Genomic DNA, 17,547 nt, shown 5'->3' with positions numbered 1-17,547 from the left:
GGCTGCGGGCCAAGGCTCAGCAGCAACCAGGCTGTGAGGGTGAAGTTTGTTGGCTGAGGGGCTGCTGGTTGCTGGGCTCGTGTGGAGCATCCTCAGATTGTTTGTGTGCCTGAACTGTTAAATGTCACAGCTCGGGAAGAACGAGGGCAGAACGTGCCAATGGGACACGTGTGCCTAGGGAAGAGGCTGGGCTGGTGATTTTGAGCACCAAACCCAAACAACCCTCTGTGTGTTCTCTGCCGTCTGCTTTTCCTTCCTTTCAGCATTTCCTCCGTTCATTCCCAGGATCTGGGAGAGCTGCAGCATCTCTTCATTGCGTGTCCTGAAAGGGCCATCCTGCAGGTGGGTGGGCAGAAGGGCCTGCAGGATTGGGAACTCAGTGGGAGAGAGGGCATGCACACTGAAATGTCAGCCTTGATATTTAACTCTAGGTTCGGGAGGAGAGGAACCAGTGAACTGCACTCAATTTTTAGGGTTTTCATGGGGCTTCTGAAGTCTTTCACTTTTAGATATCAATTTTAGGTTCCCCTTATTTTGGTCACTGGGAGTGGAAGAGAGCTAAGTTATAGTTCTTCCGATTTGCTGGCCCCTTCTGTTCTGAGATGAAGATTTGCATATTGGGAAGTGCAGACGAGTGGTGCAGGAAATAGGGGCAGGAAATAGCAGGTTGGAGCTGGGGTGGGTGCGGGGCTCACCCTTGGTGTATGGGAACAGAGCAGAGCAGGCGTTCTGTTTGGGCTTCTCTTCTGCTGCCACGGTTGTAGAAGTTTCTCATCATCTCTTCTAACCTGCATGTTCACTAGTTAGCTCTCTGTGACGTTAATTCTGTGATTGATTCTTCCAGGTCTCTTTGGTCTCCAGCCTTCCCCTCATCCTGCCCTCCCAGGGGAAAACCAAACCGTGTTGCAGACACTTAAAAATCATTCTCCAGCTGTGATGATTTTTTTTTGGTTATCCCATCCTTGTTGTATCTCCAGAGGTGTTCCCAGGCCACCCCTGGGCTCTGATCAGCCTGCAATACACTTTTCCTCCTCACCTGGCATTCCAGTATCAGCAAAGTTCTGGCTGAGCTTCACAGGATGCATGGAGGTCGATTTTCCTTTCCCAACTCCATCCTGAGCCATTTGTGATCTCTCCTGTATTACTTCTGCTTTTGCAGTTCTGTTCTCTTGGCATTGTGGCATTCTTTCTCTGAATCTTAGCTGTATCTTTGGACATCCCTGAGTTCTTGCACCTCTTCAAACATCAGCAGTGCTCCAGATTAGAGGGCAGGGCGCCTCGCCGTCTCTGTGCTGTCAGTCCTGGTTCCTTTGACATTGTTTCCTCTGGTTTTGTCTAACGCCTCCTTCTTGTGCTCTTTCATTTACAATGCTGTCTCTTAAGAAAATTTTCCTGGAAATTGTTTGTTGCCATTTTTGCATTTGTTGCAATTACGCCACTTGTGTCATCCCTGTGCTCACGCCTCGCTCTGTGCTGCTCTGCGCTGCTCTGCACCTGCAGCCCTGTGCTGTGTGCTGGGCCCTGCAGCAGCATGGCACTGAGCAGCTGCCACCAGCACCCCTGTTCCCACTGGATGCCCTGCAGACAGCCACAGGCAGGGGATGGGGCTGTGAGCACTGATGGAGCTGAGGACGTCCCTGTGCACTGCAGGGAGTGGGAACAGATGGCCTTCGGGGGTCCATTCCCACCCAAACAGCATAAGAATACTTGAACTGCTCAGGATCACAGCAGAAGCTCATGGCGCAGCAGAGGTGCTGCTGAAGGGCTTTGCCCAGGCAGAAGGCAGAGCCTCAGAGCAGGGCAGCACTGCTATCTAAAGCACACAGAGTTGGGGCTAAGCCTGTTAAGAAATCAGCAACACGTGGGAGGTGCAATGGGTTTTAATCACGGGCCTTCCCTTGGGTGCTGATACTGTAATTAAGCAAAAGGTAAATGAGGGCAACTGGGGAAGAGGTTCAGCTTTCAGCTACCATGCTCCATACCGAGGGATGCTTTGGGGGAAGCTCCCATTACTGACCATGCAGCGTGGGTGCCTGGCACTGCAGGATGGCTGTGGGGAGGTGGAGCTCCCAGCTGTCCCTCGTGCTCTGGGTACCACTCAGGGTGCTGCACTGCAGTGCCAGGGAAGGGCTGAACACAATGCTAGACAACATCAGGTCATGCAGAAGGGTCTGTGTTAAGCTTCTTATCTATAGGGGGGTATTTATCTATTGAGGGTAATTAATGCAATTAGAAGAAAGCCTATCAGAACCTGTCAGGTGCAGGTGCATATGCAGTTTAATTGAATTAAATGGGCAGAACAGCAGGCTATTGGGTCCCAGCAAGCACTGGGTTAGCAGAACACAGCTCCACGTCAAGGAGGTGATTTTCCTTTCTGAGCCTTTCATCTGCTGTTCCTTCTAAAAACCCCAGCCTGGCTTCTCCACATCTTCATACTCTGCTTGTTTTCATATTGGAGCTGTTCTGCTCCTCTCTGTGTCAGTTCTTCATTTTGTTACCCACGTTTTCCTTTTCATCCAGCCATCGGTTTCTCTGTTGGCATCTCCCTTCTTTTCGGGACCTAAGAATAACTGAGAGTCAGAAGCCCACCGTGAAGTGCAGAAAATCAACAGAGACAATTTTACACTTCCTTGCTTTGTTTTGCTGCAGGAGGATCTCTGTGGCGTGCTTGGGATGTGTGGCTCTGAGAGATGCTTGTTTGTTTAAACAGGATTGTTTCTTCCGGAGGAGAAAAAACACAGGAACGTTTTTGCCAGGTTTAACTTGTTTAAGAAGTTCTCAGTAGATCTCTTTTACAGGCTGAGCCTTCCTTGGCTTGTTTCACTTTTGGTAAAGCTTGCATTGCTGAACCCTTTGCTTGTATGAAGGAATATGTTGTCTCTACTGACTGTGGGCCATTCTGTCCTGGTCTTAAGGTGTATTTGCTGACCATCCTGGGAGGCTTTTGGGGCAGATCCACGAGCAGTGTAGGCTGGGTTTGGGTGGTGCAGAGAGGTGAGGGCTCTGAAAGCACATCCTGTGGCTGTAGATGAGTCAATCACAGCCAGGTGTGGTGCATCCCAGCCAGCGTGGGCCGCATGTTGTTCTCGGTTGCTTATAGCCTTTACATCTGCACACTGTTTTCAGAGAAGGTCTAAAGCATAGGTACAGACAAATCAAATAAATAATAGGCACGTTGCACTTAATTTCGTGTTTGTATTAAAGAAACCCAGCACGTTGTGATTGACAGATGGCTTAATGGCATTTAGAGTGAGGAGATGTGATGTTGTTCCCATTTCTCCTTCTTGCAGTTTCTCAGTAGCGGCGTTCTGGTGGAAGGGCACGTCCTTGACATTACAATTCAGTGCAATTATTCCTGAAAAATTCATGTGCTTAGAAGCTTTTGTATTAGTTTCAGGTTTCAGCAATAGTAATGCAGGCAGTCCTCAAGAAACACGAGGGTAGTGTCTGTGCTGAACTCACAGCTCCGTGCTCTTGCTTTAGGCTTTAAGTTGTAAGCTTTCTCCATTAATATTCGTTGCAGATGTGGATCTGCTTGGGCAGAAAACTGGTGATCACCCCTAGCAATTGTAGGAGCTGCTGAATGGTTTGGAAGTGGGAATGGAATGGTTTGGAGAGTTTGGAATGGAAGAGAGCGTGCTGAGATGGGAAATGGGGTAGAAATGGGTGCAGTTGGGATGGAAGATGGCAGGGCCTGGTCCTGCTCTGGGGTTTGGTGTGTTGGTCCATCCTATGGTGTGCAGACAGTGCAGCTTTGGGGTATGGGACGTGTGGGGATGTGCTGTGCATGGAGAGGGATCAGAGCGTTCCCTTGCACTGATCAGTGCTCCATTCATCGGCTGATGGGATGAGGAATTGAATGAGCATGTGCGCTAATTAATTTACTACCAATGATTGCTTTGATTTCTCTATTAAAATAATTAAGTCAATTGAATACGGCATCGCTGCCAGGGTTATTCTAGTAATATTATAGGGTGCTAGGAAGTAGAAGAATCAAAGGCACATATGTTTTCCATGTTATTTCATTGTTGTCCAAAAATGTCTCCTAATGATTTGTTTCCTCTTCCAATCGGGCAAATCACAAATGGGAGATAAGTAGATCAGATTAGATGGGCCAGTGGGCCTTTATGTGCTGGGAATTCACTTTGCCTGCTGGACTGGAAGAGCAGTGTCAGTGTGTAAAATGTGCTTCGTGATACCTGAGAACAGAATCACTTGGAGCTCGTAATGAACTCTGAAGTGGGTACAAGTCTGAGAGGAAGCAAAGTGAAGTGGATGGAAGGCGTGCAGTGCATCCCTGTGCTCTGCCTACCTGGCTTTTCCCTGTTTCGCCTTATAGGTGAACATATCAGTGCCTGCAGGTGCATTAAGCTGGGTGGGTTTGATGATTATTTTTCGAGCTTTAGTGGGCATCTGTGCAATAGACAGCATTCCACAATCAGAACTTGTACTGATTTACAAGAAAAAGCAGCATGCTTTTATGATAAATGATAAAAAGCTCCTCTAAGACCCCATGGTAAGAAGGTCAGCAGTAAGTAGCTTCTTGATGTTGTTCCAATAGGGAGAGTATGCATGTGCACACATAGCATTGCACTGCTCCTCAGCCTTCCATTTCCGAGGCGTGAGATGCTTTCAGAACAACTCCTGCATTATTCAGTAGGATGAACCCACAGGGATGGAGTCCGTGCATCTCTGAAATTAATAGCAGAACTTTTAGGAAGTATCAAAATGAACGCTGCTCGTTTCCCTCTGCTGCAGCTCCCTGTTTCTCCCTGCACCTGCTGTGGCAGTGCTTACAGCTGGCAGGAAGCTGCCTGGAAGATGGCATCATGCTATATGGCTGCAAGGCTTCCCCAGACCCGTCAGAAGATGGATTTCTTTCGACAAATTTGGTGACACTGGGGTCACGGGTTGCTGCTGAGGGGTCAAAGCCAGGGCTGCTCTCCATGCCCTGCTGCTCCTCCAGTGCTCATGGCAGGGCAGGGCTGCAGATGTGCACTCCTCACGCCCTACCCATGTTCTTTTCCATTAAAAAGCCCATCGTTCATTTTGTTTTTTTTCCCCCCTTATTTTTTCAGATGTGTTTTCAGATGGGTGTTTTGTGCCTGTACCTTGGTGCTGCGATCTGTGTCCTGTCAGCTCACCTTCCTGCATGCTCATGGGCAGCAAGAGCTCTGTACTGATGGAAGGCCCCCGAACCACGAAGGCTGCTGCTCAGCAGATGCCTTTGATCAGCTCTGATGGGCTGTGCTGCTGCGGTGAGCTCAGCTCCCAGTGCAGCCTGCAGCCCTGCTGCCCGGGTTGGGCTGAACTGTTCCTTTCCAGCTCACAGACTGGGGACTGCAGGTGGGCACCTGCCTGCCTGGTGGGGATGGGATGGCAGGGAAGGGCTCTAAATGAAAAGAGGAGAGATGGAGGTTGGATGTGAGGAAGCAATTCCTCACTCAGAGGGCAGTGAGGCCCTGGCAGTGCTGCCCAGAGCTGTGGTGCCCCATCCCTGGAGGCGCCCGAGGCCATGGATGGGCAACCAGAACACGGCAGGGGGATGGAACATAGGATCTTTAAGGTCCCTTCTAACCAAAGCTACTCTATAGCCTAGGCTTTTAATGTTAAGTCTGATTGTCTAATTCTAAGTCTGCCTTTTGATTTCTGCCCTGTGTATTTGCCCCGTCAGCTCAGCACACTCGTGGCGTGCGGACAGCAAGCTGAGCATCCCCAAGTTTTTTGTTGCTTGCTGTTTTCTTCCCTTATGAAGTTAAAAAAAAAATATATATATATATACAGACAAAAGGTTTTTCTCCAGCGTGGTCGGATGTGCTTTTGTTTCTGGAGTCTCCCTGGATTTTGTTTTCAGGCAGCTTTTGTTTTGCTTGTTCTGAGTGTTGCCATCGAGGTGGGTCGTGCTGTGAACCGAGCTGACCCGCGGGAAGGCCACAGCTCCCATTAGTGCTGAGAGCACATTTGGGCAGGGAGAGCCTTTGAGGAACGGCCACTTCTCTGCAAAATATGGCTTTTAGTGGCGGATTGCTGGCCTGCAGGGCAGCTAATGGGTCAGCGTCAGGAGCCGAGGAGCCTTCCTTCCTGCCTGTGGCATGGGCTGGGCTGCGCTGCGGATTGTTCCATCCAGCTGAAGGATGTGTGGGCTCTGCTTTGCTTCTTGCCAACCCGGTAAAATTTTCACCTCCAGCCTGTGGGTGAGAGTCAGACAGGCGGGCACAGGAGCAGTACAAGCAGCAGGGACAGGAGCAGCCCTGCCGAGCAGATCTGTTCATTACAGAGTGTTTCCCAGGGCATTTCACTCACACGTTACGTTGCTCATTCTCTCCTCCCATTGTCTAGACTCAGATTTATGTGATCTCTCGCAGCACACTTGCTGTGGCAGAGCAGAGCCTCCTCAGCACCCTTGTTATGAGAAGGGCTCATTCTGTTAGTGCTGGTCTGCTGCTCGCATGGGAACTGGAGCTGGGACCAGGGCAGGACAGAGCTGCAGAGATCATCCTCATGTAGGCAAGGGGCTGAGAGTCCTGGTGCCAAACAAGCCAAGCCACCTGATTTTCCTTCTCCAGGGAGCGTTAGGGTTAGGCTGTGAGAGCCAGCCTGCCCTGCTGCATTTCAGAACTAGTTTGTTCCTTTCCTTTCCCTGACACGGAGTAGTGTGGAGCCTGCATCTCGCAGGGATCAGGTGCTCGGCCGTGCTTTTGAAGAGCGCGAGCGATTTTGACAGCCTTATTTAGGGCAGGAATACATCGTGTGGGTTATTGGTGGCTATTTTTATAAAAATACCGAGTGTGCACGAAAATACCAGTTTTAAAATTGGAAACAGAACAAAAAAAAAAAGGAATTTTGGCTGAATGCTGCCATGGCACAGTTGGATCATGGCACAGCACCGCCGTGCTGCATTGATTTTAAAATTTATGTACTTGTATTGTTTCCCATATGAAATTTTTATAGCATTATATTAAAAAGAATATTGACGTTACTTGACAAATAAAGAAAATCTTTGTTAATGTGGTTTCGATGAGTGGTTGTGACATTGTAAATTAGCCAAAGGAGATGTTAAGTGCACCACAGCCAAGCTGGGCTCCTAATGGAGCCAACACTGGCTAATTCTCCTAATGATGTGTGGCAATGGCTGTGTGAATGGCCTGATGCTGACTCGATTGACTTGTGCTTTTATTTGCATGGTGCTGGCTAAGACCCAACACGGGGCCAAAGAGGCAGCAGTGCCCAGTATGGAGATATGGCTGAGCTGTGGTGTCTGCACTGGCCTTTGCATGGGTGTTTCATTGCAGCCATCCTTTTCTCCCAAGTGTGTGAAGAGTTTCATTAAAAGAAACAGCTTCAACTACCTCTTTTTTTCTCTTTTTCCCTTTCAGCATCCGCAGCGTCATGCAGAAATACCTCGAGGAAAGGGGTGAATTAACCTTTGACAAGATCTTCCATCAGAGAATCGGTGAGTCGTTCTGCAATGAAATGCTGTTCCTGTGAATCTTTTAAGGCTGTCTTTTGTGCCACCTCTCTGGATGGGCTGCCCAGAATCCACGTGGTGAGTGGCCTGGAGAATGCTGTAGTGTGGACAGGACGTTGTGAAACAAAGGCCTTTGGTAGAATGAAATGTAGAAGGGTAGAAGGTGAAGCAAGGCAATCTGTCAGCTTAACTTCGTGTTCTGGAAAACTACTGGAAAAGTAATTGAATTACTTGGAAACATGTAGGAGAAAATTGTATTACTTGGTATGGGCTTGTCAACAATATAATGTGTCACATCAGTTCAAGTTGTTTTTTTTTTTCTGCAGGATAATAAGCCTTGGTCAGGGAGCAGTTGTACAAAAATACCATGCTTGTCATCCTGTCTGTCTGCCAGGTGTTCCCATAGCAGCACAGGCAAGGGTGCCTGGGTGACTTTGGCAGGTGCTGGGTGAACTGCTGGGAGAAGTGATCTGAGAAGAGCTCCAGTGGCTCATGCAGGGTGGGGATGGATGGATGCAGCCCACGAGCTTGCACAAATGTCAGCATTTGGTTATCAGTGGGAATGCTGGGATGAAGAACCTCAGAGAAAGGCCGTAAATGCGCTGAGAGCAGGTTACCAAAGAGCTCCATAAACAGGAGGTATGAGCGCCTGTGCTGGAGAATGGCACAGATAGAGGTTGCAAAGCTGCAAATCAGGCAGCATTTTAGCAGAGCCGGGTGTTACAGTGAGCCTCAAGCTGTGACGTCTCGGCTCGATCACACAACTAAATATAACCATGGGATCACAGCCTGCGAGGCACGACAAGTAATCCTGCTTTGGCAGAGTGCTGCGTCCCGTCCTGGCACCGGGCTGCGGAACGAACGTGGACCTGCTGGGAGGAAGCCAGGAAGGAGCAGAGGCAGCAAACAGACCTTACTTAGCATCTGCTGAGAGCGACCTACAAGGAAGTACTGCAGTAGGGCACGATGCGCACTGTGAGGGAGAGAGAAGTGAGGGTGGGCAGTCTTAAGAAAGAGAGAAAGGTGGTTGCAGAGGTGGTGAGGACAGTTTGATTTCCAGAGGCTTAATGTGATTAAAATATGTGTTGGTTTTTGATAATTAACGGGTGTAAAGCAGTGCAATGGATGTAATGAGCAGCTTGTGATGTCTTTGTCAAGTAGATTTTAGGAGCGGGTTGCTGTAAGTCCGCAGTGATGGCACAACAGCTCTTGTCTTGCAAAATGGGGACAAGACCGTAAGATGGGCTGGGAAGGAGAGGAGCTCAGTGCATCTCTTCCTGCCTGAAGGAAAGGAGAGAATGTGATGAGCAGGTGCTGGGAGCAAGGTGCTGCTGCGCCCCATTTCCTAATGGTGCTGGTGTCCTGTGGCATTGCAGTGATGTGGTACATGCAGGGATTTCTCATTTGCTTGTGCTGACATCTTTCAGCATGTGCGGTCTCTGCTGAAGCACTGATGTCTTGCTATAGCCTCGCAGTTGCAAAATAAGTGGAATTTTAAGTAACCTCATAAGCGTTGGCTCAAACTGTTTGTTTCTCATTGTTGGCAATGAAATGAAGAAGTCTTTTTAAAAATAAAATAAAAAATGAATTTGAGTGGAACGGCTTGTATGTAATGGATATTTGTATTTATGTAATTGAATACTTTTCATTAACAGTTGATTGCAGAGGATAGAGAAGACGGTTGCAGTTATTCTGATAAGTCACAGCAATTACAGTTAGGTAACTGACCCTGGAAGAAATGAAAGATTTTATCTCCTTATTTTCCCCACTCTGGTAGCTGCCAGAAGTGGAACTGTGGAGCCCGGGCTGTCGTTAGGGATTAGCTTTTCCCATTACTGGAGATGCACAGCTTGCAGATGTGCAGAGCTCTCCTCCTCTCTGTGGTGCAGATACGAAGGCCAGCTGTGCACATGGGGCTGCAGCTTGGAGGTGGCTCCTTTGGAGGGAAGGTTTAAGAGGGAAGGAGGAAAGATGGAATGGGACTGTTTTTAACAGAAGACTTTGCGTTGCACTTGAAAACGTTGTATTCCTGTGCCGTGGTGGCTCATTTAAATTTTATTGCGTTTTCTAGCTTGTTCTTTGCCGTTAAATCTGTACTGTTTCCATGCATTAGCATAATAACTTGTGGTGAAGCACCCTCAGTTGTAGGCAGGCATTATGCACAGTGCTGTAAGATCAGTAGGGTGTGGTGATGGGAAGCTTGATCACCTTGCCCTGGCATTGCTGCTGTGAGGTGTGCGGGCAGCTTGGTTGGGTCAGACCCAGCCTGCAGGGAGCATCGCTGATAGGCTTGCTGCTTCATGCCTCATCTGAGAGCCTGCTGCTCTCGAATGCTTTCCTTTATGCACTCATTGTAAAGCTTCATCCAGCGACCTCCCTTTGCTTTGGCAGGCAGTGCAGATGAGGACCGTTCCATTTTCTTTTTTTTTTTTCTTTTTTTTTTTTTCCCCAGACCACAGCTCTTTCTTACAGCTCCAGTTCCCAGTTTGTTCCGTTTTTCAGTATCCTCCTTTCCAATGGAAAAGGAGCAGAGCGTTGATCACTTGTCTGCTGTCGCTGTGTGCGTGGAGTCCCGGCCGGCGATGCTTTCCTGCCTTGCGGTGGCACTGGCCTTACCAGCTGCATGTGCTGCTGATCTCTGACGGCCGTTTGCAGGAGGGCTCCTCCAGAACGGTCATGAACTCTCTAAGAATTACAGAATGAGTCAGAGGCAAAGTGCTGCCCTGCAGCCCCACAGCCGACTGCTCCTGCAGAAGCTGCTTCCTCCACAGCAGAAGCTTCTTGGGGAAGTACAGCATGTCTCGGAGCACAGTACATAACCACCTTAGCTAATTTTTTTTTCTCTACCACATCCTGTTTGCTACAACACCAGATTATGGGTTTGCTTTGGAGAGGGGGGGAGGGAGCCATTTATTTATTTATTTACTACCCCAATATCTGTAATTAACACGTGGAATCCACTCTGCTTCTTGACTGTGTTAAAACCGTACGTGAAATCCTTCCAGAGCTGTGCTGAGCTGCAGGGCAGGCGTGCTGAAAGCAAACTGCTTGCAGAGGGCAGTTTGGAAATGAGCTGCAATGGGTGTAGCTGGTGGGAGAGTCAGGGTCTGCTGCGTCACGTGTGGCTGCTGGGCATTAAAGACAGAAGTTGGGTCATAGTGTTGCTTTAGAAAGGGATTACTGGGGTTATTGAGGTGCATTTGCTTGGACCATTTTTATTTTTTTGTTCCCTGTTTGATTGTGGGATTTTGTACAGCTTGCATCTACCTGGTAGGTGAGAAACAGAGCTGAACAGAGGCATGAAGCATCATAGAATGGCCTGGGTTGAAAAGGACCACAGTGATCATTTAGTTTCAACCCCCTGCTATGTGCAGGTCGCCAACCAGCAGTCCAGGCTGCCCAGAGCCACATCCAGCCTGGCCTTGAATGCCTCCAGGGATGGGGCATCCACAGCCTCCTTGGGCAACCTGTTCCAGTGCCTCACCACCCTCTGGGTGAAAAACTTACTCCTAATATCTAACCTAAATCTCCTCTGTCTCAGTTTGTAACCATTCCCCCTTGTCCTGCATCCTGCAGTTCCAGCTCAGCTTAGCCAGGGGTTTCTGGCCTGGTTTGCAGGCTGGTGGGATGTGGGAGTTTGCCTGCAGCCACCTCAGTTGTCACCTGCACAGAGCTGGTGGGTTTGGGTTGGTGAGAAGTGAGAACCAAATGTATTCTAGCAGATCCAGCAGCTGCTAATACTGCAGTATGAGTGTAAACTTCCTTTAATTTCTGTTCTGTGCTCTTCAACCAGCTAGCTGCAGCAGGAGGTGGCCCAGCCCAGGTGAGCATTGCCATCCACACCAGAGCTGCTTCCTGCACATGCAGCTCCTGCTTGGTGCCCTGTGCATTCAGCTGCTCCCTCCCGCCGCTGCATCTCTCTGTGTCTTTGGGTCTCTTTGCAGCTGAGCATTCAGGCCAGATGAGCATTCGGTCCGTTTCAGAGTTCCTTCTGCGCAGCCCAACCTGCAGCAGCAGGGAGGGGACTTTCTGGAGTGAGAGAGAAGCGCTGTGCTGACCTTCTGCTCTGTTTCCTGCAGCTCTCTCACTGACAGCTCTGTTGAGAAATAACAAAAAACAAATAGGGTCAGAACAGCCAAAGCACCGTGGTTTTTTTTTGTTTGTGTGTTTGTTTTTTGGTGCAAGGAATCACGCTTTCTGTCCCTTGTTTCTCTGGTTAGGGACCCACTGTTTGCATTACTTCAGAATTTCGGTGCTGCTGATGAGACGGATCTGGAGTTAAAACGTGTTGAGAAAAACATCCTTGCTCTTCCTCTTTCTGTAGTGCAGTGTGGCAGCTCAGCACACTGCGCTCCCTGATGCCTAAAAATAACAGGCTTGGAGAAGCACCTCCCTGAAGCGTTATTGAAGCTATTGTTTAATTTAAGTGTAAGATCTATGTGTCTTTGGCATTTTCAAGTAATGAAACAGTCCTCTGAGGAAATAACAATGAAAGCAATAAAGCTTGGTTGGGAGTAGAGAAAGTCAGCGAAGCTTTGGGCTGCTGGATGGGCACGGATGGTAAGGTTAGGGCAGGGCTGGGTGCGTGGAGCAGCACCAGCGATGGGTGGGCATGAGAAGGGGGCTTGTGACTGGAAGATGCTGTGTGCACAGCAAGGCTTTCTGCAGGAGCAAGGAGGCAGGTGGTGTATGAAAGCGGTTTGTTTTATTTTTTGGGACGTTCCGTTTCTGACCCAGAGAAGCCAGCCGCCATGCAGAAGTGGGCACCATCAAAATGGGGAAGTGAGCGGCTGAACAAGAGACGGTGTTTGAAATGCTCTTCTAAGAGGGATCTTCTATTCTTGTGTCTCCTTGTTCTCAGTTCAAGTGCAGGCTAAAACCTGGATCGTGGATGGTGTGCAGGATTCCCGTATGGGTTTGGTGAGCGCGTGCTTTCCTTGCGCAGTGCCTCCAGTGGGTTCAAAACAACGCCAAGAGCAAACCACAAGGAAATGTCAGGAGCTGTGCGACTGCAAACTGAAACAGAAACTGCAAGGCTCTTTGCACTGAGCTGTTCCCTTACAGCGTTTCTCCTCTTGTGTGTGGGGTGTGAGTGCTGGAGGAGAGAAAATGCACGCTCAGAGCCTTCCTGCAAGCTCAGCCTGCTCTGCTGTGTGCATTTTTTTCTTAGAGTTAGCCTTGAGTTTGAGGTCTGGTTATCATCTGATAATTGAAGCATTGCTGGAGGCTACGTCTCTCTTGGCATACGTTTTATTTTGTTGTGAAATAAACATGATACTTGCATAAATTATATTGGAGATCATTGAGAGTGATGCTGATGAAGCTTCCTGCTGGAGAGATGTGCGTGTTTTGCCTGTAGGCAGTTGTAAGGAGATGTCTGTCTTGTGTGTCAGGGACAGACAGCATCCAAAGTCACTATTAAAAATGTATGTATTTATTATTATTTTTTTCCTTCTGATCATGAATAATTGAGCATTTCTTTGTTGGGATACAGCCTGATAAGTACTCATGACTTTCTTCTTAGAAGTGTCGGAGACGCTTGTTTGTGTGATTTCCCAGAGGAGCCACAGATTAAATCTGAGCTTTAAAATAGAAGAAATTTATATATGTGTATATATGTTATATATATATATATATATATATATAATCCTGTGGAACATCACATAATGGATAATGTGTACGTGCTGATATATATTAACACTTGTATACAGTACAGTTCTTGGAAAATTTGAATCATGGGGAAAAATAGCCTTCATCTCAGCAATGCAGTGTAATTACACAGCTTTTGGGTTGGGTTACAGCTGGAGTGGAGAAAGAAAAAGAGAGCAAGATGGACAACAAATATAATACGTAGATAGGTACAGGTGACAGATTACCAATTTTCTGAATGAATTTTCACTTGAATATTTCGAGTTGGAGCTGGATGGTCTTTTAGGTCCCCTCCACCCTAAGCCATTTTATGATTGTGTGTTACAAACACAACCGTGCATGTTGCTCAGCCACTTCCCTACCAAAAATACAGCTTTCTACCTACATTTTTTCCATCTGTTGTTGTTCACTTAAGCTTTCTTAGCCCATTTCTGGTGGAACAGCTCACTTGTGCTCTGTCACTGCTCTGTGCACAGCCTTGGTTTCCCTCCCTTTGCAGTCAGTCAGAAGCATTGCACTTCCATGGAGGCTTCATCCATGTGTTCTCAAACAATTCGCAGACTAATTAAGGCTCAGAACCCTACTGTGAAATAGGTAAATATTAGTTTTCCATGTCTCTAACGTGGCATAATAACAGCGTTAATGGGATTTACCTGTATGGCTCTGTAGCAATAACAAAGCAAGTTGTCTGGCCCTGTCAGTGCTGCTCACTCTTCTCAGTGGGATAACTCATTAGTAACCAGAAAAAAACTCTTGTACCAAGGGTACAGTAAGTAGAGCATAAATTGCTGAAGCTGTGAAGTCTTCTGGCTTTCAGCAATAGTCAAAGAGTTGCAGCAGACACACCAGAGAGCTCTGGCCATCAGTTCCATTAGGAATTCATTGCAGGTCAGGGAACAGGCAGAGTTCCTAAGTCCCTAAATGCTGTCCTGTTTCCTTACAAGCAATGCTCTGTTAAGGAGGGTGCAGAGCAACCAGCAGTGTCTGTGTTGGGAAGGGAGCTGGAGATACGCAGGACGGTTTCTGAGTGAGTTGAGATGCTTCTATCAATAATTTCTTCCATTAGAAGGGAAAGCCAGGAGAGAATGAGAACCATCTGTTGCCCAATCTTCAGCTCTCAGCAGCTTTCCTCTCTCTGAGTGCACAGGAAGGCTTTGAGATTCACGTGGGAGAGTTCTGTGCCCTGCCACTATCAGGGCGGTTTTGCTCCTCCTCACCAAGTGCTGTGGGTGCGTACTGCCTGATGGTGCTACCCGCGGTGTAGCAGCCTTCTGCTGTTGCTGTGAGCAGTTTGGTTCCTCGTTTGGCTCATTAGAGTGGTTGAAGTCCCTCACACTGCTTGCTAAGGGCATCGGGGGCTGGGCAGTACCGTCCTGCTGTTGTGGCTTGGAATGCAGCGCAGGAGCAGTGCGTGGTCAGGATCAGGGGGTGCAGACCTGCATTGTTAGGATCATTCTTAACGATCGTTTCACCAAACAATATCGATCAGGAGGAGTCAGTCACGTCCTTCCCAGGGACTGAGAGTTCTTGTGACGTAGGGAGAGAGCTGATGAGATGAGTTCTAAACAACAACGGTGACATTTAAAGCTGCTAATACTTGTTAGCTCGCTAATAGCTTGCTGGTAGCTGCTAATGCCACTTACTTGTAAATCTAAGGAACTCCCACCACTTCCACAAGTGGAAAAAGAACAGAATTCGAGTGCTCTGTTCTTCTTGGTGAGCTTTAGTGGAGGAATTCAGGCACATTCTTTGCAGCTGATTGAGACAAAATGCCTCAGTGCCGTACTTAGTTGTCACGTTAGACATTGGAATATTTTTACATATCTTTGTATATGCCCCTTTTCTTGGAAATCCTTATGCTGTTGGCCACCATTAGCTTAGTGCATGAGCTCTGCCTTGTAAGCTGGTGCTGTCAGAGGTGTGACAGTGCTGGGGATGTCCCTGTGCTGTGCTCAGGCAGGACTGAGGCTGTTGGGAAGCATAGAACCACAGAAGGATTTGTGTTGGAAGGGACCCTTGCAGGTCATCTTGTGCAGCTCCCCTGCAGTGGCCATGGCTGAAGTAAGGGTTTTCTTTAAAGACACTTGAACTGATGCAAAATTTATTTTCATGTAATGATTTATGGAGGTTATTAAACCAGCTACCTGGCAACTTGCAGACTCATTTGGGCTCAGTTTGCTTCTGTTCTTGAGAAACTGTTCTGCGCTCATCACCAGTGTATGCAAGTGCTGTCTTGTAAAATCTAATTTGTTCTTTTATCCTGCCTTTTATGTGCAGAGTTATGTTCTAATTTGTTATGATCTATTATTTTTAACGACGGGTGGACGTACATCAGGCTCTGTTAGAAGAAGTAGGCTAAAGGCAAATAGCTCACAGAGGTAGGGAAAGCCACGATGCCTTTGGGGCTGCAAGGTGGGCACAGCTCTGTGATGCTGAACCCGGCTCCCTGCGTGGGTCAGCTCTCCTGGCACTTCAGGTCTCTTTGTGCCTGAATGAGGAATCATTGCTTGTCTCCATTCTGGAGCTTTTAGGGGGTCTCACTTATCCTACGCTACGGCAACTGAGCGTATTTACCGTGCAGAGCGAGACTTTGAACCTGGCTGGGTATTCTGGGACAATGCAGGCTGGTTCGAGGTGCTTACATGGTTTAATCATAGACCTCTGTCCCTGACTTCTGGTGTCTGAAACCCAGACCTGTGACTGAGATTGAAGCACAAGGCGATTTCCCAGCAGTTCTGCAGGATGGCTTTGCTGGAGGCGGGGTGGCCGTCCCTCTGCTTGCCTTCCTCTGGGTTCTGTTGGGTGAAAGCAGCCAAACAGCAGAGATGGGGAGAGATCTGAGAGGGACTCGGGGGAGAGACCTTGATTTAAAGTGCCCACTGTGGGTGTTGTGGAGCTCTGAGGACGCGGCAGTAGGACCCAACCATCCAACTGCACACAGGTGTCCCCACGGGCTCCGGTCACCCGTTTATTTGCAGCACGTTTAGTAAGGATTTGGAAGCAGCTTGACATTTTTGTTTTCTATTTTGCTTACTGGAAGGAGTCGACATCGGCATGTTGGACCACGTTCAGGTCTGCTGTAAATAGAGGCAGCCTCCTTTCAGTCTGTGGCACTGCGAATCCCTGCACCAGGGCTCAGCTGCCTATTTTTAGCTCTGCTGACTTACCTGGCTGCTTCTGTTTGCTTTAATAAGATTTTTATTTACTCCCGTTCAAAGGAAATTTGAATCGGATACTAATAAAGTTCCAGCTCAGATTCGATAAGTAGTTTGATGCGAGGCTGTTTTATTATGGAGTCCCTCATTAGTTTTATGGTGGTTATTCTGCTCTCTGTATGAATTGAGGACGGGGACGTGGTGTGATGAATGCAGGGTGACCTTTAGACTGTGAGCGTGAGCACTGTGATGGGGCTTACTGCAAATAATGGCATTTGGCACACTGTGCTGTGCAGGATCATCCATAAGAAAGAAGTGAGAAAAAAGCAGTGCTCAGAGGCTGGGAAGCCATGGCCTGCAGTGAGGTACCCTCTTGTTCTCTCACGCGTCTGCATTATTAATCCCATCCATCACTTTGTTCGTTACCAGTTTCTTTTTCCTTAGCAGCCACTGATCTGGTGGTTGCAGCAATTATACAGCCTAGAAGGAGAAATCTTGAAAGCAAAAAGCTGTCAACATCTTTATTTCATAAATAATTGCTGGTTCCTTTTAGCTGTTACTTAATGCTATCATTTCTTTAATTCCTGCTTTCTGCTCTGGGTCCCACTTGCAGCGCGCAGCTAACGGTGCTCATTGTGCTCTGCGTCAGCTCTGCCCGAGCTCCTTAGAACTGCTGTCACCACTCCAGCACTGCTCCTGTCAATTAGTTGTGCTATTATCTGAAAGCTGTGCTTCCTGGCTAATAATTTTTCGCTCAATCTCAGAACATCAGTAGGAAAAAAGAGATCTCCTTTATGCTGCGGTGGAAGTGCAGCTGGCTGATGGAGCAGTGCGTGTTGCAGGCTGGTGGTGCCTCGTCCTTCTTGTGCTTTGGTCATAGCATAACTTCTGAAAAGAGGCATAAATGGAAACCTTCTTTTGTAGGGAGATCAGTTCTGGGGAGCAGCGTTTGTTCTGCTACTGATGGCCCTGAAAGAACAGCAGTGCTGGGATTGGCATGAGGTGAAATGCAGCATCCCTTGTTAATGAGAAGCGTGTCTCAGAAATGCTTCTTAATGACTGTATAACGTGTATGAGTGCTGTATGTCTTAGCAGACACACATAAATGCTCTGACCAGTGGTTTTTTCAAAGGAAGAGAGAGAGAGAGATCTATTTTTACATCGACCCAAGTAGCATTTCTGAACCGGGAACGAATCGACTTCTTTTCCCTCAAAAGAAAATGGTGGAGAGCTGATAGATGAACGACTGTCAAAGTTCCCAACTTCTTTGGGATG

The 17,547-nt window shown here is 48.0% G+C and overlaps 1 protein-coding gene across 4 annotated transcripts in view; it reads left to right on the top strand.

The window, feature by feature from the left end:
* GRK3 (G protein-coupled receptor kinase 3) overlaps nucleotides 1-17,547 on the top strand; it is a 44,418-nt gene that overhangs the window by 1,581 nt on the left and 25,290 nt on the right. For 3 of the 4 annotated variants that reach the window (XR_008208644.1, XM_052691042.1, XM_052691043.1), the window contains exon 2: nucleotides 7,377-7,453. Coding sequence is in view for 3 of the 4 variants with exons in the window: in XM_052691042.1 (XP_052547002.1) it covers nucleotides 7,377-7,453 (77 nt within the window). In the remaining variant the exon portion in view is untranslated. Of the gene's footprint in view, nucleotides 1-2,314; nucleotides 2,362-7,376; nucleotides 7,454-17,547 lie in introns of those variants that run through there. The other variant, XM_052691044.1, reaches the window with a different exon arrangement.

Source organism: Tympanuchus pallidicinctus, unplaced genomic scaffold (assembly GCF_026119805.1).
Source record: "Tympanuchus pallidicinctus isolate F22 unplaced genomic scaffold, pur_lepc_1.0 scaffold28, whole genome shotgun sequence".
Lineage (NCBI taxonomy): Eukaryota > Metazoa > Chordata > Aves > Galliformes > Phasianidae > Tympanuchus > Tympanuchus pallidicinctus.
The sequence above is the reverse complement of the archived record's forward strand: the minus strand, read 5'-3'. Positions and strand labels throughout refer to the sequence as shown.